General features: G+C 48.1%; 1 protein-coding gene and 1 long non-coding RNA gene across 2 annotated transcripts; both read right to left on the bottom strand.

Moving 5' to 3' along the window:
* Positions 1 to 3,511: 3,511 nt before the first annotated feature.
* Positions 3,512 to 5,341, bottom strand: LOC146237686 (uncharacterized). The gene is made up of 3 exons (XR_014740661.1): positions 5,207 to 5,341; positions 4,497 to 4,547; positions 3,512 to 4,142 (listed from the first exon to the last, which is right to left on the bottom strand). It is a non-coding gene; the product is annotated as an uncharacterized LOC146237686 (long non-coding RNA).
* An 11,495-nt stretch (positions 5,342 to 16,836) lies between these two features.
* Positions 16,837 to 22,683, bottom strand: cygb2 (cytoglobin 2). The gene is made up of 3 exons (XM_084684979.1): positions 22,508 to 22,683; positions 17,356 to 17,587; positions 16,837 to 17,001 (listed from the first exon to the last, which is right to left on the bottom strand). Exons 1-3 carry the CDS (start codon positions 22,666 to 22,668, stop codon positions 16,837 to 16,839), a joined length of 558 nt encoding a protein of 185 aa, XP_084541105.1. The 5' UTR covers positions 22,669 to 22,683.
* Between the last annotated feature and the right edge of the window lie 2,120 nt (positions 22,684 to 24,803).

The raw sequence follows: 24,803 nt of genomic DNA, 5'->3' as shown, positions 1-24,803 counted from the left end.
GGCTGTGTAGGACAGGACTGTAGGACAGGGCTGTAGGACAGGGCTGTGTAGAACAGGGCTGTAGGACAGGGCTGTGTAGGACAGGACTGTAGGACAGGGCTGTAGGACAGGGCTGTGTAGGACAGGGCTGTAGGACAGGGCTGTAGGACAGGGCTGTGTAGGACAGGACTGTAGGACAGGGCTGTAGGACAGGGCTGTGTAGAACAGGGCTGTAGGACATGGATGTGCTTTTCATCTCATTCACGCTGAATAGGATCATGTAAATGTCCCAGTGATTCCCATTTTTAAATGGTGACTGCGTATTATTTATTTTCCCCCTCTCTTCTGAAAGCTTCCAAGGTTTCTAGAGAGACGTCTAACATTCAAACATCAAACACGTGTTGTGTCGTTTCTTAGCTACGGACCATGAAGTCTTGTGTGCTTCCCATCTTCTGGAGCCCTGCCTGTCCTCTGCAGCTTGCAACTGTATATAGCCCACACAATCAGCCCCTGAACAAAGATGCTTTTGATTTCAAATTAAAAGGGAAGATTGGAGGATTTCCTCGTGAGCTATCGACACAAAATGGCCCAGCTGAGTTGGGAGTGTGTGAAGCAAATGGAATCAATTCTCTCCAGCTGTCTGCTCTCTAGTCTCCAGCCTGGGATGGGGAAGCAGGCATATATGCGGCTATTCATTAGGCCAAAGATGCAGTTACCCCAACATAGGCTATCGTCTGAGAAGAGAGACAAGCCTACACAGCTCATCACCTGGTGGGGAAGAAGCTTCTGGAAAATCCCAAAAATGAGATTAGGCGTGTGTAGGCTGTAGTAAATGCTTAGAGTCATCCCACTGATTGTTCTCACGGACTCGAGACAGATAAGCGCACGCGTCCACACACCCAGAGAGAGAGAAAGAGAGGGAGGGTGGACTGGAGGGAGGGGGAACCGTCTCTGCAGTCAGTTAGCTTTTGAAATCAACCAAGACAAAGTCCCCGTCAGAGCTGCTTAACAATGAGAGGTTCCAGAGGATCGGCTTGTCGGCCTGGTTTTCCCTCCTCCGCCCCCGCCCCTATCATTCTGCTCTGTTTCTTCTTCAGACTCACTTCTCTTTCTCCCAACTTCACCCCCAACCTCTTTTTTTCTGCTTCTTGTTCTGCTTCCCCACAACCGGGGCAGCCTTTTACAGTGAGTCAGGCTGATTGGGGTGACTCATATTCTGGATGTAGGGGAGCACCGACAGGGGGGACCAAGCGGGGGAAGCCCTGGCTCCTCCTGTGAGGTGGGGGATTGCTCTCCACGTGGGCTGGGGGCACTGGGTCCTCCTCTTCCTTTCTGTTCCAACCTGGTTGTATAATTGGTTCCCTGCTATGGTTACAAGAGCTGTGGAACATGACAATACAGATGCTCACTGATTAGGCATTAAAGAAGCCGAAAGCAATCTGCCGTACTAACTGACCCAACTTGCCTGCTTTCGTTAAAAGGGACTTCAATGGAACTTCTTGAATGCAGGTCATCAGTTACACAACAGTACGCAACACATTTGGATGTGGGTATTGATATTAGAGGACATCTCCTTCGGGCACATTACCGCAAATGAGATGTGGAAATGGGGGTACAGAACTGAAACTCTGTTCTCAAACAGCCGAGCACTTGCGGAGATGAGACCAGCCCTCCGTTTGAAGAGGACAAGATTCTGCATACACGTGTCCAGATTTGCTCAGGTTCATCCGGATCTCCCCCATCACAACCAACAGTGAGGTGTCGTATCACTATTCTGATGGAAGTCAAATGAGATTGAAGACTCTCAATGTTTTTGAGTGGTCCCAACTTGCGCATGAAGTGTCCTCCAGGTAGGAGTGCTAATGACAAGCAAGGACAAAACACAGAATGCAGACTGGAGGGAAGCCTGTGCTATCAAACCGTCCTCTCATCAACACAAGTCCCTGACACCTGCCCTTTGACCTTATGACCTGTGGAGTACAGGCTGGCTGAGTGGTTTGGAGAGGCTCTCTCCAGAATTGGTGCGTGCTAATTGCCTTGGGAGCATCTTATTAGCATCGAAGGCCAACAGAGGGGAGGCTGTTGATAAACACGCTTCTGTGTGGATTACCTGTGGAGCTGGGTTATCACAAGAGCCTAATCCCTCTGTAGGATCTAGGAGAGAGGGAGGGGGATTTGGAGGTAGGGGGGTGAAGGGTGTGAAATGGCAACAGAAGAAATGGCTTGAATATGATCTGTTGGGCTTGTAGCCTGTCATTTCATCCAATGATCAGAGTCACACTTGTATCTTCATATGATTGTGCCCTCTTTTTCATTGTGGATCCTGTAATTGTGACCGACAGAACACTCTTTGTATGGGCCTTTATGCGATTGTCTACCTGCCCAGGGACAACTACTGATGTAGCTAACTGTGAGCTGTCCTTGCAAAACAGAACAATAAAATAACAATAAATCCCAAATTGTCCACCAATTCATCTCAGTTCCTCTGCCTCTCCACCCGTCTACCCAGCTCCCTGTGTCTGTTGTGTGTTGGTGTGTCCCAGCAGAGCGATCATTAAGCTACGTGACCTGAAACAGCCTCCAGTGATTGGGGCATCAAAAGTGTGTGTGTTTTGCTACACAAGGCTCTATTAGCATCCGTCTATCTGTCCCTGGTTCTCCGAAGCCTATTACAGAGCAGAGAGCGTTGGCGCTCTGTGCTCCATCTTTCCCCATGATTAGATTAACTCTCCAGGTCTGCCGGAGAGCGCAGGAAGGCCACGCTCATTACCCGTGTGCCCCGGCTTCACTCGACGCACAATGGCAACGCTTTCAGCCCCGTAATTTGAGACTCTCGGGCTCGTCAGCGCAGTGGCGAGATACCATACGGACGCACCCGCACCACCGTCCGCTGATGTTCACGTTCCCCATCCTCTTGATTACAGAGTTTGGATTAGAGTGTACGGTTGGCAAGGAGATGTACTGGCTACACATTAGGCGCATTCTTTTTCTTGGCTGCCGCAGGCGTTGTGTGGCGGTCGGGGAGTTGCTGTCGTCCGTCGCAGACAGGGAACGACATATTCCTGATAATTGACTTTTTAATAGATTGAGTCTGATCCGACTCGATTCCCAACATTGCAATGAGTTTAGTGGTTTTTCAGATGGAAAACATGTACACAGTGAAATCTCCTAGACAACAAGGGCAAAGTGAAAACAACATCCACTGCGATTCAATAATGTATTCTATCAGGGAGGAAGCATGGTGATTGTATTGCATTTGCGGGTGCCAAAAGATGGACAACCCAGGCCGTAACTGAACAAAGAGCCAGTCAAATAGCCTTGAATTTAAAAAATACATGAAGTCAGTGTATACTGTGTGGTATACTGTGTGGTATACTGTGTGGTATACTGTGTGGTATACTGTGTGGTATACTGTGTGGTATACTGTGTCCATCTTTGAACAAGCTGTTTTGGAGTCATTGTAAATGTCGAATGAAATGCAACCTTTCAAATAAAGAATCAAGGACTCAAACCAGTTCTTTATTATGTCAGGGAAGGGATCAAGTAGAAACACTCAACCCAATGAAGGGTGTGAACTTATTTTTTCTGTTTAACTTATCGTTCTTTATTTCTTAGAAAGTCTTAGTACATTAGTGTCTAAACATGATCACACCTCTCCTGAATGTCGAAAACAACTCTTTATCAAGGAGGAGGACACACCCAGCTATGAACGATTTAGTTACATTTGTTCCACCTTGCATGCCTTGTGTCTGACAAGGTTATCCATGGCCATGCCTCCCTCTGCATTTCAGCACATGGGGAGACGGGGCCAATGTTGTAATTTAAGAACTTGGCTTTGGGCATTATCACCTGTGGTGATATTTCTATGGTCAGGGCGGCCATCTAGATAGGTTTATCATGTATAACACCGTCCATTATGTTAAGAAACATTCCAAATCAAGAGATGATACAGGCTGATCTGTCCGGAGTGTCCGTTTTAACTTGTGTGATCCACAGGCAGTCCTTCAGTCTGAAGGTCGATCTAGAGCTGCCGGTCTGATGGGGCTTGACAACAGGGGGTCAACTTTCCTGGGCCTTGAAGGGGGAAGAGGGAAGGATGAAGAGGGAGAGGGATTTGTGCTATTCGCAAGCTCTTGCCGGGGATATTTTTCCAGAGAGGCACTCTGAAAAAGAAAAAGGAAATGTTTTATAAGCTAAGTTGTCTCTGATATGAATACCAGGACAAATCAGCAGGATGACAATGAGTAAAAACAATAAGAAAACAACAACATTTTCTTTTCAAAAATGTTGTGGCTGCTCCTGTGTTTTGAGGCTTATCTTATCACCTCAGCCACATGGCCAAACGTTTTCATCAGCATACACAGGAGTCAACGTTTTCACGCACAGAAAATAGCTACAGTCGAAGAGCGCCCTTTTGAAAGGTATCCCAGAATTCAGCATCAGACCACAACAGATATGCTATTCTCTGGCTCGGCACTCTAAATCCCCAAAGCACACAAGGGCTCGGACTGACTCACCAGTTGCCTGGCCATCGAACTGAGAAGGTTCTCTACATCCAGGACCCACATCTGCAGAAAAAAAAGAGAGAGGGGGGGGGGGCAGAGAGAGGAATCAGACAGACGGGAAGAAAGGCAGGTGACACGCAAATACATCAATCATTTATGATTTCGACGTTGCAGAGCAGAACGGCCCCATGCCCACGTTTTCACACTGAACCTAGTTTTGCAGCGATGGCACTTTTCTCACTAGCCTTGCCATAAAACATTCAGCAGCCTGCTCAATTTCTCCCCAGTAACCACTCACCCTCCGTACTTGTGACCCAACAGATGGGGCGCCTATACGAGGCGCAACTCACGAGTCCCCTCGCTGCACACGCAATTCGCTTACTTTGCTTAACCTATTTGTGCCCGCACGAGGCAGAGACAAGACCATTGGCAAAGTCCTCAGACATGCAGTGCCGTAAATGCAAAGAGGAGGTTGATTCGAATACATGAGCGCATTCAAACACAACGTTTGAACCTTTTTGTGAAAACGCACAGTATGGTGCATATGAACTAATCGTTGTTGAAAATCTCTGAATCCAGGGTAGCCAGTTCAGGTCATTTTATGAATCCCCATGGATCCTGCAGGTCAATCAATAGACCCTCTGAACGACTTAGTATGGGCTGGATTGCCAGGAAGACAGATGGAGGACCACGACAGCTAAAACAGAGAGGGCGGTGCTTACTCTGTGGCTCTGCCTTCTCTCTATGCTCCATGCCCCGACGTCTCTCCAGTGCTCGGGTAGACGAGGGTCCGCCACCCTACTCTCGCTGCCTCCCGGCATGGTTGAGCCTCTCTTCTGGGTTATTCTAGGTCTTTCTCCTGAGGGTTTGCTCTTATTCCCAGGTCTGGGGGTTAATGAGAACCATCCCTGAGGGAGCGTATCACTGTTACCGTTAAGGCCACACCTCCTCTCGTTCAGGTGGCTGAAATGGTTTTCCTTGTTGTAATTTGAATCCAGAGACTGATACTAGCAGGACGGTGCCTGACTTGGGGTAGTGTGTTTTGGGCTTCTGCAGTGAGGTGTTTCCTCAATGCACCCTGTCCACGTGCATTAGCCATGGCTGTGGACTGTGTTAGCCCTTTCTGCCACATTCACCATGCCGTACGTCTTCCTTTGTGCTCCAACCCTCCCATGGATTGTGAGAATAATTGGCCTCTCTACACAGACTACACAGACGCCTTTCTATTTATCTCCCTCCAGGAAAAAAAGCTGACAAAAGACATAATCCCAGATGGTGAAGCCCGATCGAGTCCATTTGCTTTTGTCGCGCCGCCTTTGAATAGGGATGATTGCCCGTTGGCACAAGGGCATTGGACAAAAGAAGCGGGCCTGAAATGTGTGGGGTTGAATAAAAAGGAATGTAGAGTACTGTTGATAATCAGACAAGATATCACAATGGGATAATGGAACCCCTCACCTGTTCTCTTTCTCTTTACCCACCCTGGTCACCCCCCCCTTGTCTGGCTCGTATGCAGCTGCCTGTCGATCTGGGGGGTGAAATGATGTGTAGAAACAAGCAAAATTGCCATTACAGTCTAGTCTAATATGCCCAGGTTAGAAAGGGATTAAAACACAATTTGTTGGCTTATTGATCTTCTCAAAGAAGAAGTGGTTTAAATAAATGATTGACAGAGTTTGGATTTAATGGCAGTTTAGTTGGCAAATAAAACATCAGGTGTCAATATCTTTGCATCGGGATAAAAGGCTTTTCCTGGTGTGTGAATCTACACCTGACAGTATGAGGTAAACCCTACAGGATGGTAGCTCTCCAGGGAAACGCTCAGGGCGTTCCTATTTATTACATGTGTTAGCCGTGTCATGCTAAAGCGTTCTGAAAGCCAACATGGAGCTAAAGTTGACAGTCGCTTCTTTTGGCTGAGCTGTCTGAGGGATATTTAAAACCTGGAGCCCATGTCATTGGTAATCCGTTTTTTTTTACTCTCCCAGTTTTTTTTACTCTCTCCATCTCTGATTGGATACTATTAGGAATTAGGTGCACCTCTCCTAATTGAGAACTAAGAATAGTTTAGTGATGAGCATCCATCATTGGAGACACCGATGGAGGTACCATGGAAACAAGAGGGGTACAAGGAAGAGAGAGAGAGCATCCACAGCATTTGCATAAATTGGTTGGATTGGAACCAAATGGGGGTTGTTTTGTCTTGTCGCTCCAAACTGTGTTCTTGAAATCTTCTTTAAGTGTCGAGAGGCTAATGTGGTAACAGTAATCAAACTTAGCTCTGCTCAGGTGTTCAACTGCACGCAACTCCAAGTATAATCCCCTCTTTAGTAAACCAAACCCTCTGCAAACACAACAAACTGCACTTTCTACAAACTCCCCGTGCCAGACAAGTTCAAAGGTCGCACGGACACCAGACTGAGGACTATAATATCCACGCACTGCATACATTACCAGGCTGATGTACCCAAAGCTGACACCTGGCTACGCGGGAGGCTTCACTTCTGCAGGGGCGGAGGGTCCCTCGGCATGTACGCCATCTCTTTCTCCCCAAGCTCATCAGGGAGGCTGAGGGAGAGAGAGAGAGAGGGGAGAGAGAGAGAGAGAGAGAGAGAGAGAGATGAGGATAAGAGAGGAGATAGGAAAGGAGAGAGAGGTGAGGATAGGAAAGAAGAGATGTGGATAGGAGAGGAGAGAGGAGAGATGAGTATAGGAGACAATTGGAGAGAGAGAGAGCAGAGAATCGGAGAGGAGAGGTAAGGGGAGGAGAAAATAGAGAGAGATGTGAGGATGTGAAAGGAGAGAGAGAAGAGATGAAGATGGGAGAGGAGAGCAAAGGAGAGGAGAGAGGAGTAGAGAGAAAGAGAGAGGAGTACAGGAGAGGAGAGAGAGGAGTAGAGAGAAAGAGAGAGGAGTACAGGAGAGGAGAGAGAGAGGAGTAGAGAGAAAGAGAGAGGAGTACAGGAGAGGAGAGAGAGAGGAGTAGAGAGAAAGAGAGAGGAGTACAGGGGAGGAGAGAGAGAGGAGTAGAGAGAAAGAGAGAGGAGTACAGGAGAGGAGAGAGAGAGGAGTAGAGAGAAAGAGAGAGGAGTACAGGGGAGGAGAGAGAGAGGAGTAGAGAGAAAGAGAGAGGAGTACAGGAGAGGAGAGAGAGAGGAGTAGAGAGAAAGAGAGAGGAGTACAGGAGAGGAGAGAGAGAGGAGTAGAGAGAAAGAGAGAGGAGTACAGGGGAGGAGAGAGAGAGGAGTAGAGAGAAAGAGAGAGGAGTACAGGGGAGGAGAGAGAGAGGAGTAGAGAGAAAGAGAGAGGAGTACAGGGGAGGAGAGAGAGAGGAGTAGAGAGAAAGAGAGAGGAGTACAGGGGAGGAGAGAGAGAGGAGTAGAGAGAAAGAGAGAGGAGTACAGGAGAGGAGAGAGAGGAGTAGAGAGAAAGAGAGAGGAGTACAGGAGAGGAGAGAGAGAGGAGTAGAGAGAAAGAGAGAGGAGTACAGGAGAGGAGAGAGAGAGGAGTAGAGAGAAAGAGAGAGGAGTACAGGGGAGGAGAGAGAGAGGAGTAGAGAGAAAGAGAGAGGAGTACAGGAGAGGAGAGAGAGGAGTAGAGAGAAAGAGAGAGGAGTACAGGGGAGGAGAGAGAGAGGAGTAGAGAGAAAGAGAGAGGAGTACAGGAGAGGAGAGAGAGGAGTAGAGAGAAAGAGAGAGGAGTACAGGGGAGGAGAGAGAGAGGAGTAGAGAGAAAGAGAGAGGAGTACAGGAGAGGAGAGAGAGAGGAGTAGAGAGAAAGAGAGAGGAGTACAGGAGAGGAGAGAGAGAGGAGTAGAGAGAAAGAGAGAGGAGTACAGGAGAGGAGAGAGAGAGGAGTAGAGAGAAAGAGAGAGGAGTACAGGGGAGGAGAGAGAGAGGAGTAGAGAGAAAGAGAGAGGAGTACAGGGGAGGAGAGAGAGAGGAGTAGAGAGAAAGAGAGAGGAGTACAGGAGAGGAGAGAGAGAGGAGTAGAGAGAAAGAGAGAGGAGTACAGGGGAGGAGAGAGAGAGGAGTAGAGAGAAAGAGAGAGGAGTACAGGGGAGGAGAGAGAGAGGAGTAGAGAGAAAGAGAGAGGAGTACAGGGGAGGAGAGAGAGAGGAGTAGAGAGAAAGAGAGAGGAGTACAGGAGAGGAGAGAGAGAGGAGTAGAGAGAAAGAGAGAGGAGTACAGGGGAGGAGAGAGAGAGGAGTAGAGAGAAAGAGAGAGGAGTACAGGGGAGGAGAGAGAGAGGAGTAGAGAGAAAGAGAGAGGAGTACAGGAGAGGAGAGAGAGGAGTAGAGAGAAAGAGAGAGGAGTACAGGGGAGGAGAGAGAGAGGAGTAGAGAGAAAGAGAGAGGAGTACAGGAGAGGAGAGAGAGAGGAGTAGAGAGAAAGAGAGAGGAGTACAGGGGAGGAGAGAGAGAGGAGTAGAGAGAAAGAGAGAGGAGTACAGGGGAGGAGAGAGAGAGGAGTAGAGAGAAAGAGAGAGGAGTACAGGGGAGGAGAGAGAGAGGAGTAGAGAGAAAGAGAGAGGAGTACAGGAGAGGAGAGAGAGAGGAGTAGAGAGAAAGAGAGAGGAGTACAGGGGAGGAGAGAGAGAGGAGTAGAGAGAAAGAGAGAGGAGTACAGGAGAGGAGAGAGAGGAGTAGAGAGAAAGAGAGAGGAGTACAGGAGAGGAGAGAGAGAGGAGTAGAGAGAAAGAGAGAGGAGTACAGGGGAGGAGAGAGAGAGGAGTAGAGAGAAAGAGAGAGGAGTACAGGAGAGGAGAGAGAGAGGAGTAGAGAGAAAGAGAGAGGAGTACAGGGGAGGAGAGAGAGAGGAGTAGAGAGAAAGAGAGAGGAGTACAGGGGAGGAGAGAGAGAGGAGTAGAGAGAAAGAGAGAGGAGTACAGGGGAGGAGAGAGAGAGGAGTAGAGAGAAAGAGAGAGGAGTACAGGAGAGGAGAGAGAGAGGAGTAGAGAGAAAGAGAGAGGAGTACAGGGGAGGAGAGAGAGAGGAGTAGAGAGAAAGAGAGAGGAGTACAGGAGAGGAGAGAGAGGAGTAGAGAGAAAGAGAGAGGAGTACAGGAGAGGAGAGAGAGAGGAGTAGAGAGAAAGAGAGAGGAGTACAGGAGAGGAGAGAGGACAATGGATGAGTGGGTGGACAGGTGTCAAATCTCATTAGCACGGGACAGTGTGATGGAAACCTCCACGTTTGTGTGGTGGGCTGTGGGGGAGTGGAAGTGCCAGCGCAGTGGCTGCTCGCTTTCTGGCAGGGGCCATCATCATTCCCCTCTGTGACTCAGCGACAGGGACTTCCTGCCAGATTCGGAGACACGAGGAAAGCTTTGAGGAGGAGGATCTTCTTCTCTGTTTTGGTTTGATTTTGCTCGTTGAGGGGGTTTCTCGTTTCATCCACTCCAACATTAAGCCTGCTTAGTTCGGTTCAATGCAAAGTGATGTGTCATCTTTTCTGGGCTGTTTGGTAGCGGTGAGATGCAATTTAAACAGACAGAGGTTTTGTCTGTAATGCAATCCATGTGGGATATGGGAGGCAATTATTCATCGAGTGTCCCATCTATGCACCAGCCAAGAGTGTTAAGGTGTATTAGGACTGACTGTTTATGGTAATGTTTTGTGTGTGTGTGTGTGACTGTTTGTGCGTGTATGCATTCGGATTAGTGTGTAAGTGTGCACAGTAATCTGTGTGTGTACACATGTATGTCTGTGTGTGTGTATGTGTATTTCAAACAAGCCATCACATTTGCAGGATTCCATCAGCTTCAGGGGTAAACATTGGAACTCTGGACACTGTCCCACAGGGAGTGGTATGAAAATACCCAAACTAATCGCACAAGCCGACGCAATTCCCAGGCTGTGAGCTACTCCACAGGCTCCCCCCTCTCAGGACAGTTCACCTATTGCGAATGAGCAATTGTCAGTTCAGGTTTCATGACCAAAAGCTGTCCAGTATCTGGGCACCATCCGCACAGTGTCCAGAACCCAAGGAAGTGATGTCAACGGTGATATGTCCTCCCACGAGGAAATGACACTGTAAACACTGTAAACACAAAGTGACAGTTGATGCTGTGTTTAAGCTTGATACACTTTGGCGTGCCGGTACAACTTCCCAAGCCGTCCACAGAGGACATGTTTCATCGAGCCAATGTACTGTGAAACTTCAAGGAACCGAAAAGTAGCGAAGACTCAATGTTTCCTACTTAGATGACTTTAAGGAGCTACTTAGCGATGTATTTCATAAACTCCATAGTGATGCCTGAAACCACTCTGATGCAGTGAGATGTTATCGGAGCCTGGCCAACGCGTTGTTTTTCACCTTCAATTCTGTTTGGGTTCACTTCACTGGGGCGTAGACGGGACAGGAACAGGATGGTATTTGGCTTCTTATCCGAGATTTCAGTCTACCATCTATCATCTATGTGTTTTTGCATACCTTAGATAATCATCTCTCTACAACCACATCTCTCACTCTATGTTGTTTTTTATCTCTATCTCAGCTACTCGGTCTATGCTCTGACAGAGGAGGAGGGGAAAGAAGATTCCAGTGTGAACTTCTCTTTTATTTTCCCTCCCACCTTGATTTAAATGGACAACCGCAGCTTTTAAGATTAAAATTTACAGGGCGCTTCTGGCGAGCGCCGTGGGGGTTTTCTACGAAGTGCCCTTCAAGAGAGCTGTCAGGAGGGAACGACGGGAGGAACACAACAACACACTTGGCAGAAATCAAGCTCGCGTCTCAGTACGAAATCACCTTGAATCAATACAACCTCCAGCCCTCGGGGGGGTTTCCGCACCCCTTAGCAGCTTCATCTCCCAGATGCTGACAGTCACAGAGGTGTAACGAGCTCACCAACTGCCCGAGGGGCTGGGATTTCTTTGAAACAATCTCTGGCGCATACAAAGTGCCAGAATTTTCCGCATGACACAGAAGGGAGCATGGAGTGGTCAATAGATGTGAAGGAGCTGGTTTGTTGATTCAATTTGCTGCACAAATAATAATTTAAGTCCAGATTAGTTCTCCGAGAGCTCGATTTTGATTCAATCCCCCAAAAAACTTCACACAAGACACAAGTCGTTAATCACCCCAAATATGAAAATACAATTGCCTCAGCCGACAGAACTCTGCTCTACAGCTTGAGTTGGAGGAGTTCTCCCACACAAAGGTCAGACCTCTGAAATCCACACAATAGTGACAGTGGAGGACTCAGTTTATCTCACGAGGCAGTCTGGCGGCGGTACTCACGGCTTGACTCGGTTGGAGAAGCGTCTCCGCAGTATGATGGCCAGGGTCGTGAGGACCATGATTGTGGTGCACATGGTCCACCAGGCCCACCCTGCACCCTGGAGGCCCGGGAGGTCAGCATGAACAGCCCATGGGGGCGGTCTGGAGGGACAGAGTTAGCCTAGCCTTTAGCGTTTAGCGTTTAGCGTTGTTCGCCTGTGTCTCTCCCTTTCCCTGCGCCTTGCAGAGAAGTCCGGTGTGGATTAGCTGGGGGGGGGGATTAGACGGGATCACAGGGCCATGTTATTGAGGTCAGGGACATCGTGATACACACATAAGCCACCTTGTGATGTGTGTGCATTTTCTGCATAACCCTCCCCACCCTTTTCCTCACCACCAACACCTCCTCCCATCCGTGTTCCACCAGACCTCATTAATCCTTGTATCCACGTGTAACTGTTTCACTGGGAAAAAAACAACAACCCCAAACCCCCCCCAAAACAACGGTTGTTAGTGAGCGAGGGCAGAGCTCCTGTTCCGTAACGACTGTCAAACGAAGCCTGAGAAACACCATACCCAGTGACACCATAACGAAGCGTCCATTTACAATGGAGGAGCACGAAAAGACAAGGGCCCGACGTGTCTCTTGTCTGTACCCATGGAACCTGCCGCCTCCACAAACGCCACTCTCCCGTCGCGCCATGAGCCAGGGCAGGATGACAACACGTCCTCGGCAAGGGGCCGGGGGGGGGGGGGGGCATTCTCATGCCATTCCGACCGGAGAGATTAAATTCCCTCCACGCTGTTGAGCTCAGGCCCCCCCCCCTTCTCAGAGCCCGCCCTGTCGAAAGCGCTCCGGAGCGTGGACGGGAGGATGGTTCCGGATTCACTGGAGCGCCGTCAGGAATGTCAAGTGCCGTACCAGCGTGGATACGCATCTCTTCAGTGGCTTTTCTCGTCTAATTACAAAATTCCTCAGTTTTTTCAGGTGGTATAGCCATGTCCGTTTGAAAGCCTGCAGGATATTTAGGTTGCTATTCGAGCTTTTATTAGTATTGACCTGCATGGCCACCTTATGTACCGACTTTGTCCCCTAAAAGACAGATACATTCAGTGACATCATGAGACCAAGTTTGAGGATATGAAACCCAGTGTATTTGTATATTTGCACATCACACCCCGCTTGAGAACAGTAATATAACTGGACAGAACTCATGACATGACACTATTCTGACCAGCGAGATGGCTTCACTTTTACTTTGAACCCTTAAGTTATAGTTCTGTTACGACTGGATAATCACCACTCCTACCTCGGCCTAGATGACAGACAGCAAAGCCATGGGGTCTCGTGTCCCGAAGCAGCACCAGCTGTCATAATAAGGTTATGAAGCCACAGAGGTGATGTCTTATAGATCTGCAACCAGGTGCTTTTCCTGTCCTTGCAACTATAATTAGACCATTCCATAATCCCAACAGCCTTGGAACTGCTGACTCAGTGTGTGTGTGTTTGTGTGTGTGTTTGTGTGTGCATACGTGCGTGCAGGCGTGTATGCATTTGTGTAGGGCTATTTGAATGTGTGTGTGATTTATAGTTTGATGATGTTTTCGTTTTTTTTACGAGACGGTGAACTTTAGGATGAGCAGTTTACTTCCTTCACGGTGCCTCAGCCAGTTGATCTGGCTTCCTGTATCTCTTCTGGGTTTGGTGTGTGCGTGCGTGTGTGCATCTTGGGAGACTGCCACAAGCCCTCCCTGGAAAGACAGTTTCTGGTGACAAGAGACCGTGTCGCCATGGTGACACGTCAGTGTCCTGCCAACCACACAGAGAGGTCGGGGAAGCAACAGTGTGCCCCCCCGCCCCCCAGTCCCCCCTCCCCCCTGCTAGCAGGTGCGACAGAGGGTGGTAGACAGATCACCTGTTTAGCCAATCAGCCCTTTTTTCACTTTGAGCCCAGTGTTTCGTCAACGGACGTGAGAAAGAGCAACGACGGTCTCGAAACTTTCGGAACACGCCAGAAATCAGTCCGTTCCTAAAATAAATCAAACAATTTCTGTCGGCGGAGGATACACGCTGTGGCGTACAGCTGGAGAGCTTGAATACATTACCGCCTGGGATTGAAAAATGTCTTCCTCTCAGTATGAATCTCCCACTGGTGCCTCTGATACAGAGCGTCGCTCCAAGCTTCAAACAGCGAACAGGCAGTCATTAATCATTGATTAGGAACATTTATATACCGTTATTTAATTATCAGAGGGTCTGTAACAGTGGGAAAGAGCATGCGCACGGTGCGCCTGCAGGGAGGGGACTCTTGCGTAATGTTATTGCTGTCTGTTTGGCCCAGGGGGAACCCCGACAAGAAATGGAATTTAAAAAGCCATGATGTCGTCCATCCGAGACATTATTCAACTCTTCTACAGTAGCTTGAGGCACGGGTAGAAGTAACTGTCAATAACTAATGTGAACATCTCCTGTGTCCTTGATGTATCGGGGAAAATAGTCCAGACATTTTGAGACAAGGTGGTAGGTGACTTTATTCATGGACTTACCAAACCTGCAGAGGTACAGGTCTGTAATAGACTGTGCATACATACCAAAGCATCTTCATTTGGACTGCCACCCAGAAAACAATTACAGTATATAATACTAATCAATATACAGTAAACAAATACATATACACTTAATCATCTGTTAATATATTTAGAAAAATATAAAGTTCAAACTTTAAAACGGACAAAACATTTCACAACTGACATAACTAGACACGCACAGTATGTTAAGATGCCCTTATTTGCCGAAAGCGTTAAATGCGTGCGCAATGTGAGACGTTTTCAGAAGAAGTTTTTTTCAGAAACAATGTTGACATTTCTATCCTGTAGAACTATGACTTATAGCCATTGCATACAGTAGAGTGACTCGAATGTGTGTGTGTGTGTGTGTTTGGTCTGTGTGGTGCATGTGCGTGTCCGTGCATTCTTCCGTGTGTGCACATGCACAGTATAGGTGCATGTGCATGTGTGTATTGCGTGTCAGTGTGTGTAAATACGCTGGCAGGTGGGAAAAGCTCTCTGATGGAGACATCTGTCAACGGAGGGAAACTCAACTGTCAGGGAGGAGGAGCCCGCAACTGAGGGGGAAGCGAAAACAGTACGATGCCATTTTGTAGAGTTATGGGTGACACGCTGCACCGCGCGCATGTTTAATAAACATCCTGTCAGAAGGAGCTCTGCCCAACTCAAATATTCCTCTTCAGCCAGCTACTTAATGAAACCAGGGGGCTTGAACTTAGAGGGAAGGAAGCAATCCAAATGTGTTGTTGACGTCAAAGGTTGGGCCTGAACGTGTCGGGGGAGCGATGATTATTAATAATTCACAGATTCAAGTGGTAGTGCAGGTCATTGCTCTCCTCTAAAGTGATTGGGCTAAAGTCGTACTAAACTATCTAATTTCCTACGCAACTGTACTCCGTTAATCCCGATTCAGCTACGGTATAGTGTAAATCAGTGGTTCCCAATCCTGGTCCTCAGGCCTCCCTGCCCTGCATGTTTTAGATGTTTCCCTGCTCCAACACACCTGATTCAAATGAATGGGTCGTTATCTACTTATGCAGAAACCTGCTAGCGACCAGTCATTTGAATCAGGTGTGTTAGAGCAGGGAAACATCTAAAACATGCAGGGCAGGGAGGCCCGAGGACCAGGATTTGGGAACCCCTATTTATAAATGACACCCTTGACCAAATAGGCCTACAAGTAGTTCTCTTCAAATGAAGAAAGGCGGGCAGCACATTAGCCGTGCGTGTCAGGCCTTTGCTGTTGGTGTTCGGCCAGTATAAAGTATGGAGCGGTGAGGGTTGTGTGACAGATAGTCGGATGAGGAAGCGAGGAGCCTCATTAGCGCCTCATTAATGCTAAATGAGGATACTACGAGAGACCAGAAGGGAGTTACAGCACGCCAACCAGCACAGACACCGACAGGAGATTTGATCCGAGAGCCTTCTTAAATAGATTTGTAGAGTGTCCAGGGGATAGTCTGGGTGCAGACTGGGACGAGACCAGGTGACCTTGGATGGTGCAAGTCAATCTAAATGCTAACGAGGCTAGTCAGTGCAACCACAACAAAAACGGTCTGTTGTGGTGCAGCGTTCTAACTGAGCCCACGATGGTTGTTGTGGATTTCTCACCCCGCCCCCCCCCCCCCCCCCCGAGAGGTTACGAGGTGAGGGATGTGCCGACACGACTTCAAAGAACTGATGTCTTTCCTGAGATCCCTGGAGCTTTTTGAAACCCTTAATGGAGGTTTTAATGCATGTGTCTATTATGGGGCTCTCAGGATGTAAACCAACTGACAGCCATGTAAATATTAGCATTAGGGACTTCTTATGGTGAGTGTGAGTATGTGTTTGCCCGAGACAGCGTTTATTTGATTTGGTGTGTGTGCACGGCAAAAATATGCATTGTTTGTTAAGCTTTCTATTTCATTCAATCACCAATGCGCTTTGTAAAGATAACTTTTAGATTTCCTTGTATACGTGAAGGGTGCTTATGATTGGATTAAAATAACTGATAGAGCTGGGTTCAACACCAAGTGCTGGAATTTCAGCAAGCAACAAGTGCCTAAAATGGAAACTAAAGTCCCTTTTAACAGCCCATCTCAATGCAACTAAAATGGGTCTTGAATGAGGGCATAGGTATACATATGCTTACCCACTGTACAACTATACAGACAACATCTCTAGAGTAGTACACACAGTACACACACAGTAGAGAGAGAGAGAGAGAGAAAGGTAGAGAGAGAGGGGTAGAGAGAGAGAGAGACAGAGAGAGAGACAGAGAGAGAGAGAGAGAGAGAGAGAGAGAGAGAGAGAGACAGAGAGACAGAGACAGAGAGAGAGAGAGAGAGAGGGAGGGAAAAGTGTCCCCTCCCAAAAAAGTTGGGATACAGTAGCGAACACATTAAGAGATTCTAAGTCACATCTCCTTGTCCCCCCTTGGAAACCACCGTTCTCCCTCGCACTCCCGCTCCCTCCAGGCATTCTAACCCAAAGGAATTACAGGGTCGAAACAATGGAACTCGTCCCCGCACGGTCCTCCGCCCCACAAGCTCCCCCGGCCCCCCGGCCCCCCCCGCCCTCTCCTCAGACGGCAGAGCTGGAAAGCTGGACCCAGCCCACCTCCGTGTAGGCGCCTGTCACGTGCCAGTACACGGCCCTCATGAGCTTGGCCCACACCGTTTGCACCTCGGCAGTGAAGGATTCTGGGAAGTCCTCCGACAACACCTCCAGTATCACGCCGCTCAGGATCTGGGAGATGGAGAGGAAAGAGAGAGAGAGAGAGAGAGAGGGAGAGAAAGGGAGAGAGAGGGAGAGAGAGAGAGAGAGAGAGAGAGAGAGAGAGAGAGAGAGAGAGAGAGAGAGAGAGAGAGAGAGAGAGAGGAAGAAGAGATCATATAAATGGAAATTAGATGATGGAGAGAGACAGGGAAGAGATTGATGAAAAGCGAAAAAGCGAAAGATAATGGCTGCGAAAAAGTAGGGGGTGGATAGTAATTACTCCCTTTACTGTTTTTCATTCTGCCTCGTGAGAGTGAAGAAGCACAGTGGAACTAACAGGAAAATAAGCCCTATCAAACTCAAGAGTACATCCAAACTCCTTACCTTGAAGTACATGGGCTCCACCTTGTGTTTGAGGGCATGGGCCTTGCCCACCAGGGCCAGGACGGAGGACACCTTCTCAGGGTCGTGGAGGTTCTCCACCACCGTGTTGATGGCGTTCATCACCCGGCGACCATGGAGCCTCAGCTGGGCGCTGCGCTCCATCTCCTCCGGGTCATCCATGTCCTGGAACTGGCTGAAGTACTGCTTGGCCGAGGGGAAGTTCACAAAAAACCTGCAAGCAAAGAGAGGAAGAGATGGTGGAATAGCGAGTGTAGCGGCTGAAACGAAGAACGTGATTGAGGGGAAATAGTCCACGAAGGTGCTTGGGCACCGTATTTTGTGGACCTTGACGGTCCTGCTTTGAAGCATCCCGGCATTTGTATTTTTATTTAACCTATATTTAACCAGGAAAGGTCCCATTGAGATTTTTTTTTTTTAGATGAGGTCCCATCTATTTTTCAAATGAGACCTGGCCAAGACAGGCAGCAACATAAAAACACATAGTTACAGAAGAAGAACACAGAATGCGACAAGTAAAAAAATAAAAAATAATAATAAAATAAAAACTAAAAGTGACATTACGCATCATGATGAAGGGGTTCAAACAGGCTGCTTTTGATGATCTCTGCTGGTGTGAGCGTTTTGGATAAGAAGAAAAGAGGCCGAAGGCTTCACCAACAAATTCCAGCAAAAAAACTGATTTGCACTCAATCTTTTAAAATGACATTGTATCTAAAAGCACTAAGACCACTTCTTAGTCCATACTGTATCCTCACAACAATCTCAGATGGTATCACTTTGCGTCTTTGGTGAAATGATGTCATTACAGAACCCTGACGATAGATGATGATATATTATGGCAGCTAATAGGCTCGACAAAACCCATTAAACTCTCCTGATTAAGTAACTGAAAGCCGTCTTAATGGGAAACGCACACGCTTCATAACATTTGACCAAGCCATTCAAGCATGATTAAATAATAATCTACTCATGGAACCAATGCTCCGTTGAGACAAAGTCATTCTCTGTCAAATTCTTCAAGGCATCACTCACTGCAATCAGTGATTTAAAGAAAACATCCCCAAAGTTAAGCTTTTGGAAATCCTAAATGTGCCTGGAGTTGCAATTAGACTTGTGGCATCGAGCGCCTCACCATCAAGGTAATTGGGTCTACGACTGAAGTGTTTACGTTCTCTTACTCGCCACGTCTGCTCCAGAAGGAGTCTGCCTGCGGCGCCGTGGCAACGTGGAATGATTGGCAGGCGGAGAGCGGAGAAGGGCTGCTGATGAGGCGAGGGTTGTTAGGATCGTCAAGTCTTTTCGAGTGTAATTAGAGGCAGGTGCTGGGGACTGGAGCAGCTGAACAGATGGAGGTATATGTTCCTCTCGCAAATTCTGCATGCGTGTTTACATGTCCTCATGTGTCAGATGGGGGTCAGATGGCTGAGCAGTTGGTTAGATTAGGTTATTAATCAGAAGGTTGACGGTTCGATTCCTGGCTGCGCAATATGACGTTGTGTCCTTGGGCAAGGCACTTCACCCTACTTGCCTTGCGTACTTACTGTAAGTCGCTCTGGATAAGAGCGTCTGCTTAGTGACTAAATGTAAATGGGTATGAGGGAGGCCTCTCCTAGGGTGTTTCGTTATTGAAAACAGGCAATATTCAAGTCCATACATGCCGTAAAATGTAGGAAGAACGTCTATGACCTATGTCGGAAACTTCATAAGGAAAGTCGAGGTTTGGGGTTAATGGACTTCACACAAAGACCACAGAGACTGCTGTTTTTGACGTCATTTCGCTTGTTTGAACTCCAACTGTTGTTTACACTGAGAGTTATTTTAAGTCTGTGCAGTAAAGGACCATCCTGTGACCTCTGTTTGGAGATGTAAACAAGAAGAATGGGAATCGTATGGGATTCTAGGAAAACTCTTAGTTTTGATTCGGGGCCGCGGTCATGTAAGTCCCCGCTGAACCGTACGAGCACTTAAATTAGACAGTGCTGCTCAGCACTGAAGTCACAAGACTGCTTTCACTGGTCGTTTAAAGAGAGTGGTATGTTTGGAGCAAAGCAGGGTGACAAATCACAGGCTATTCTCATGAATAAAGCAGACTCCACACATCGCACTGGAAGCAGTCACACGCGCACACGCAAGGGAACGCACACTCTCATTGCGCCCACACACTCGCCTGACCCAATTTGACTGTATAAGTGCTCTAACGCGAGTGTGGCAGGCTGGATATGGAGGAACACGGTTTAGTTTATTCCGTTGGTTAGGTTTGGCCTCTGGCACCACCGCTACACTACACCCGTGTCCCCCAGATCCAGTGACATGCTACGCTAGCCACATAGGCGCTCCCTAGCCTGTAGCTGTCCAAGCGAAGCTTTCCCAGCTGTCGCTGCGTTCTCTCTTTGAACGGAACAACTAGCGAAGACAGCCATTGTTCCTGGTCCGGGAGATAAACATGAAAGTAGCCGCAGCTCTTTGCGAGGAGAACAGGACGCTTTCTCTTAGAATTCAGAAACAAGAGACTTCTTTCTTGTTGTATCTGCCAGTACTCAACAACCAATGTTCTGTACTCTCTGGTGCGGTTCTAATTGAACACATGTTCCGGGCAAGGGACATGCAGGAAATGGGAAATACCTTCTTTTATAGTGTTTTAGCTTTTATCTATAAAGAACTTCAATAAAACAAACGTCCTGTGAAACATTTGGCGTTTGGGAATTTGACCGGAGACCCTCACAACGGAAACACGATGTTCTGACAACGCTATGTCTAGTGGCTGAGACAAGCGGGGTGTCAGTAGTGTCTGAGACGTTCCTCACACTCCCTACCCCGAACTGACACTGAATTTAAACGAACTCATCAAAGCCGCACCATAAGCTTTACTGGTTTAATTACAAGCTGATTCCTCTTGTGTGGTTCTTTTTAAGGAGGTGTTTGCTTTTTGAGTGCAGAGACCACTTGCCTGGTGTTAGGGTTAGTGGAAGATTCTGTCTCTGCTCTAATGATATTCTAGGAGGTTCTGAGAAAGTGACCTGACCATGACATAATAACACCTCACCAGGAGCCAATTATACAGCTGGCCTAAATGACACTAGAATACACTCTCAGAATATAGAAATACTATGGAGCCATTTGCGTCTGGCACCCTCTACATAGAACTTTGTAGGGGTCTTACATAGAACTTTTATGCTTCCATATTGAACCCAGTAACTCTTATTAGTGATGGGAACTCAACCAAATCTATGACAGAGCTTTAATACAATCAGATGTTCCTCAGGTCAGCTGAAAAATGACTGTATCTGGTGAATTGTATTTCAACAGGAAACCACACAGCCCACAGGTTGGTGATGACTCCCTTTGGATCGATCCACGAATGCATGGCGTTTCGGTGACATCACAAAGCTGCCACACTGCATGTAACAGGGAGCGCCAGAAGGGGGTCTCCTCATTGGTGCAATTGCATTTGTACGCATTGGCGACATCAGCTCAGGCGATTTTCGTCGTCTATTCTTTCCGACCACCCGAGCAGAAGGACATAAGAGCAAATATGCATTTGTACAGAACCCTTTGGGATCAGAAACTGTTCATTTCCCACGCGGGACTTTGACTAACTATCTAGCCAACACTGCACTATTCAGTCTAGCTTTTGGAATCTCCTGTGGTCTGGTGACCTGGCCATACAGTCACCGTTTTCCTTTGTTAACCTCTGTGGTGGCTTAATGCTTTTGGGGTTATGGTTAGAAGAAGCTTTCAAGACAAGGCATGCCAGACTAGCCCATGGGAGCCTCTCCTGTTGTTAAGGGGCCGAGAGAGACACAGAGAGAGAGAGAGAGAGAGAGAGAGAGAGAGAGAGAGACGGAGAGAGAGACAGAGAGAGAGAGAGAGAGAGAGAGAGAGAGAGAGAGAGAGAGAGAGACACCGAGAGAGAGACAGAGAGAGACAGAGAGAGAGAGAGAGAGAGAGAGAGAGAGAGAGAGACAAAGAGAGAGACACAGAGAGAGAGACACAGAGAGAGAGAGACATAGAGAGAGAGAGACATAGAGAGAGAGAGACACCAAGAGACGGAGGAATAGGAGGGGGTTGGCAAAGAGACAGAAGACAGAATATGGATGAGCTCGGGATGGAGAGACGCAAGAGGAGTCGAAAAAGAAATGGAGGACAGAGTGGATCGTGACAGATAGGTCGATGTCGAGACGGACATGAATCCAAAAGCTTGTTTCTCTCGTACACGTGCATACACACACATGCACACGCACACATACACACACACACACACACATACTGAATGCTCTCTGCCCTTTAAGTGCTCTCTAAGGGACTAAGAGACTGTTTGTCACCTCAACCCCAAAAACGGATCGTGCCGTTCACGCCAGTTGCCCTGGCGACGGCACGCTGTCCATTTTAATGAGCCCTTGGGGGCTTTCCATTTTGGAACAAGGAGACGATGTAGGAGAGCAAAGACAAGGAAGACATCACAACAAACACAAATGATGAGGTTTCTTTTTTTTGTGACAGTACCAATGAAGTCTCCTGAATTGACCTGTGGGAAACATATTTCCTTCTAGGAAACATATTTAAACATATTTTGAGGGATTAGAAGTTTCATTCATTTGGTGACAGGTATAATGACTTGGAAGGGGAGTGGTCACACAAGTAACTGCTTAGGGATTAGTGGAGAGAGTCATGTGAACGTCAACATGTCCTATTATCCTTGACATTTTGACAGGTCATTGATCGAAAACTGGTTCAAGAACGATTATTAAACAAATTAAATTGGCAGACAAAGCAAGAATATCCCTGCAATGCCATAAGATGGTATTGAGTTACTGCTAAGCCTTTACTAATGGATGAAACGACTATTCTTTCCAGACTTGATTGACTGCTCAACTGTCAACAACAAACTCCAACCGTTAAGCCGTCTCCAAAAGGGAATGTGTTAGAAACTGCCTCCCTGTTACACAGACACAGAAACAACAAGCATCCGGCTAAATGAGTGCCTGACGGAGAGTCTACTTCAAACCTGTCCACTCTCCGCCATTCCTCCTCTGAACCCCTAGTCACAAACTTCCACACGGTCGTAAGCAAATGTATGTTCCAGGAGGGAGGGAGGGAGGGGGTGGGGTGGGGAGCCCGTTCCAAAGCCTACCTGACGAGGACCGTGACTCCCACATCCTCGCAGTTCTCGTAGACCCGTCCCCAGGTGCCCTGGATGATCTCCCTCTCGGCGTCCGACAGCGGCTCCACCCGCTCCGGACGCTCCCCGTGCTCCGTCTCCCCCGGCTCTCTCGGCGGCGGCGGCGGCTCCATCTGCGGCGCGGCAGCGGCGGTCCGCCTGCGTTGCTGCAGCAGCTCGGAGGCGGCCAGCAGCGAGCGAGGGAGGTAGGGAGCGAGGGAGGGGGGAGGGAGACGGAGAGCTGAGCCCCCACGGCGGAAGTTGGCGGGGAGAAACTGTAGGGGTCCGGGAGAGGAGGTGGTGGTGGTGGTGGGGGGGGGGGGGGGGAGGGGGGTGGAGTGGGGTGGGAGGGAGTGGGGGAGAGGGGGGGTACACAGAAAGGACGGCGGGAAGCTGACGGCGCAGCCCACCCCCCACCACCCACAGCCACCACAAACCACCGCTCTCTCTCTCTCACCCTCTCTCTCTCACCCTCTCTCTCTCTCACCCTCTCTCCTCGCTCTCTCTCCTTTCCCTCCGCGCGGGTTCTCCTCCCACTGTCCCCAAAACGTCTCCTCCACTGTTACGCTCCTTCTGTGTTTGGTCCCCTCTTCCAGTGATGCGCTCTCCCTGTCAGTCTCTCCGTGGTGCGGTGAGATGCCTTCTCTCTGAACTTCTGTGGTTGTGAGAACCTGATGGAATGAGAGAGGGAGTGGGAGAGAGAGAGGGGTGGAGAGAAGCGCAGAGGGGGGTGGAGAGAAATAGAGAGAGAAAGGGGGAGGAAGAGAAAAAGAGAACCTAGGATCCCTCCTCTCTCTCTCTCTCTCTCTCTCTCTCTCTCTCCTTCCCCTCCCTCTCACTAATTGTCACCAGCGCGCACGCACACATATGCAGCACGCGCACTCAAACACAAACACACTCACATGCAGACGCACTCTTTGCCACTGTCACGATTGAACTGGTGCGACTGTGACAGTCCGTGAGACGACAAGGCAGACAGATGAGAAGTGTGTATGACGGTGGATGCTTGTGTGTGTTGTGTGTGTGTTGTGTGTGTGTTGTGTGTGTGTTTGTAAATTGGAAACTGTGAAAGATTTTTTTTTTTTCCTCCATTACTGGTGTGACATTGTTCTGGATTTAAAAACATTTCTTTGTCAATAAACTGAAAGGAGTGAGCAGTAACTCCAGACACAGGTAATCTATGGCAAAGTCTCTCTGGAGCGTGAAGGCCTGTGAGTCCATTTTTACATGAAGTCAGTAAAAAAACACAATGAACTGGGGCCCATTAGGTAAGCATCCACACAACACTGACCTTGACAAATCACTGTCAAGTAAACACATTCGTTTGAGTATTTGCACTATAAAAGTATAATTAATCCAACAATAACTAATATGATACAATTCTAATAATCGTAATACTGGTTGGGACTTACCCAAGCAGAAAATCGTTTAATTTCTCCAACGTGTGTAGGCAAAGTTTGTTGTGAGTGTTTGAGTGTCTGTTGCAGTAGAGGATGCTTGTGCTGTCTAGTGAGGAAGCCTGTATACGATGTGACAGGTAAACAATAGGTCTCTCCAGGGGTTGTCTCTCAGGAGAGAGGAGCTGACATCCTGACAGGTAAGGAGAGGGATAGGGGAGAGAGAGAGAGAGAGAGAGAGAGAGAGAGAGAGAGAGAGAGAGAGAGAGAGAGAGAGAGAGAGAGAGAGAGAGAGAGAGAGAGAGAGAGAGAGAGAGATAAGTAGAGAGGGATAGACAGACAGAGGGGGAAAAGAGACCAAGACAGAGGGCTAATCATTTGTAAGAAAAACGAAATATCTATAAAAGATGGGTGGCTCCACTGGTTTCAAATTGTTATGGATGTCGCCTACTGTATGACTTATTGAAACCCTCTTGAAACATTCATCGAGCAAATGTCACGAGCGAGCGCTCCGATACCGACAAACACAGAACGCTGTGATGATAGAAACATTCGCTGTTGATGAGGTCAAACGCTTATCTGCTTCCAATCAGGACTGGGGACATTGAAAAAAAACACTTTTGACATTTGCTCGCGGGCGCACCGTTGAGAGAGGGGACAGTTGATGGAACTCGGTCCAGACAAAAGGACTGGGATTTGGTGTGTGTGTGTGTGTGTGTATGTGTGTGTGTGACAGGTCTATTATGCTACGGGGGGTGCTATTGAGAATGTGCGCTGTTGAGTAAGGCGTTTCAAAGATGACAGTTCCAAAGACACAATGCCTAGTGGTGTGCCACTTTGATGCTCGTCAACGTTCCACAAAAAACACAACT

This window comes from Hypomesus nipponensis, chromosome 21 (assembly GCF_054491055.1).
Source record: "Hypomesus nipponensis isolate SF chromosome 21, ASM5449105v1, whole genome shotgun sequence".
Taxonomy (NCBI): domain Eukaryota; kingdom Metazoa; phylum Chordata; class Actinopteri; order Osmeriformes; family Osmeridae; genus Hypomesus; species Hypomesus nipponensis.
This window is presented reverse-complemented; position numbering and strand designations above follow the sequence as displayed.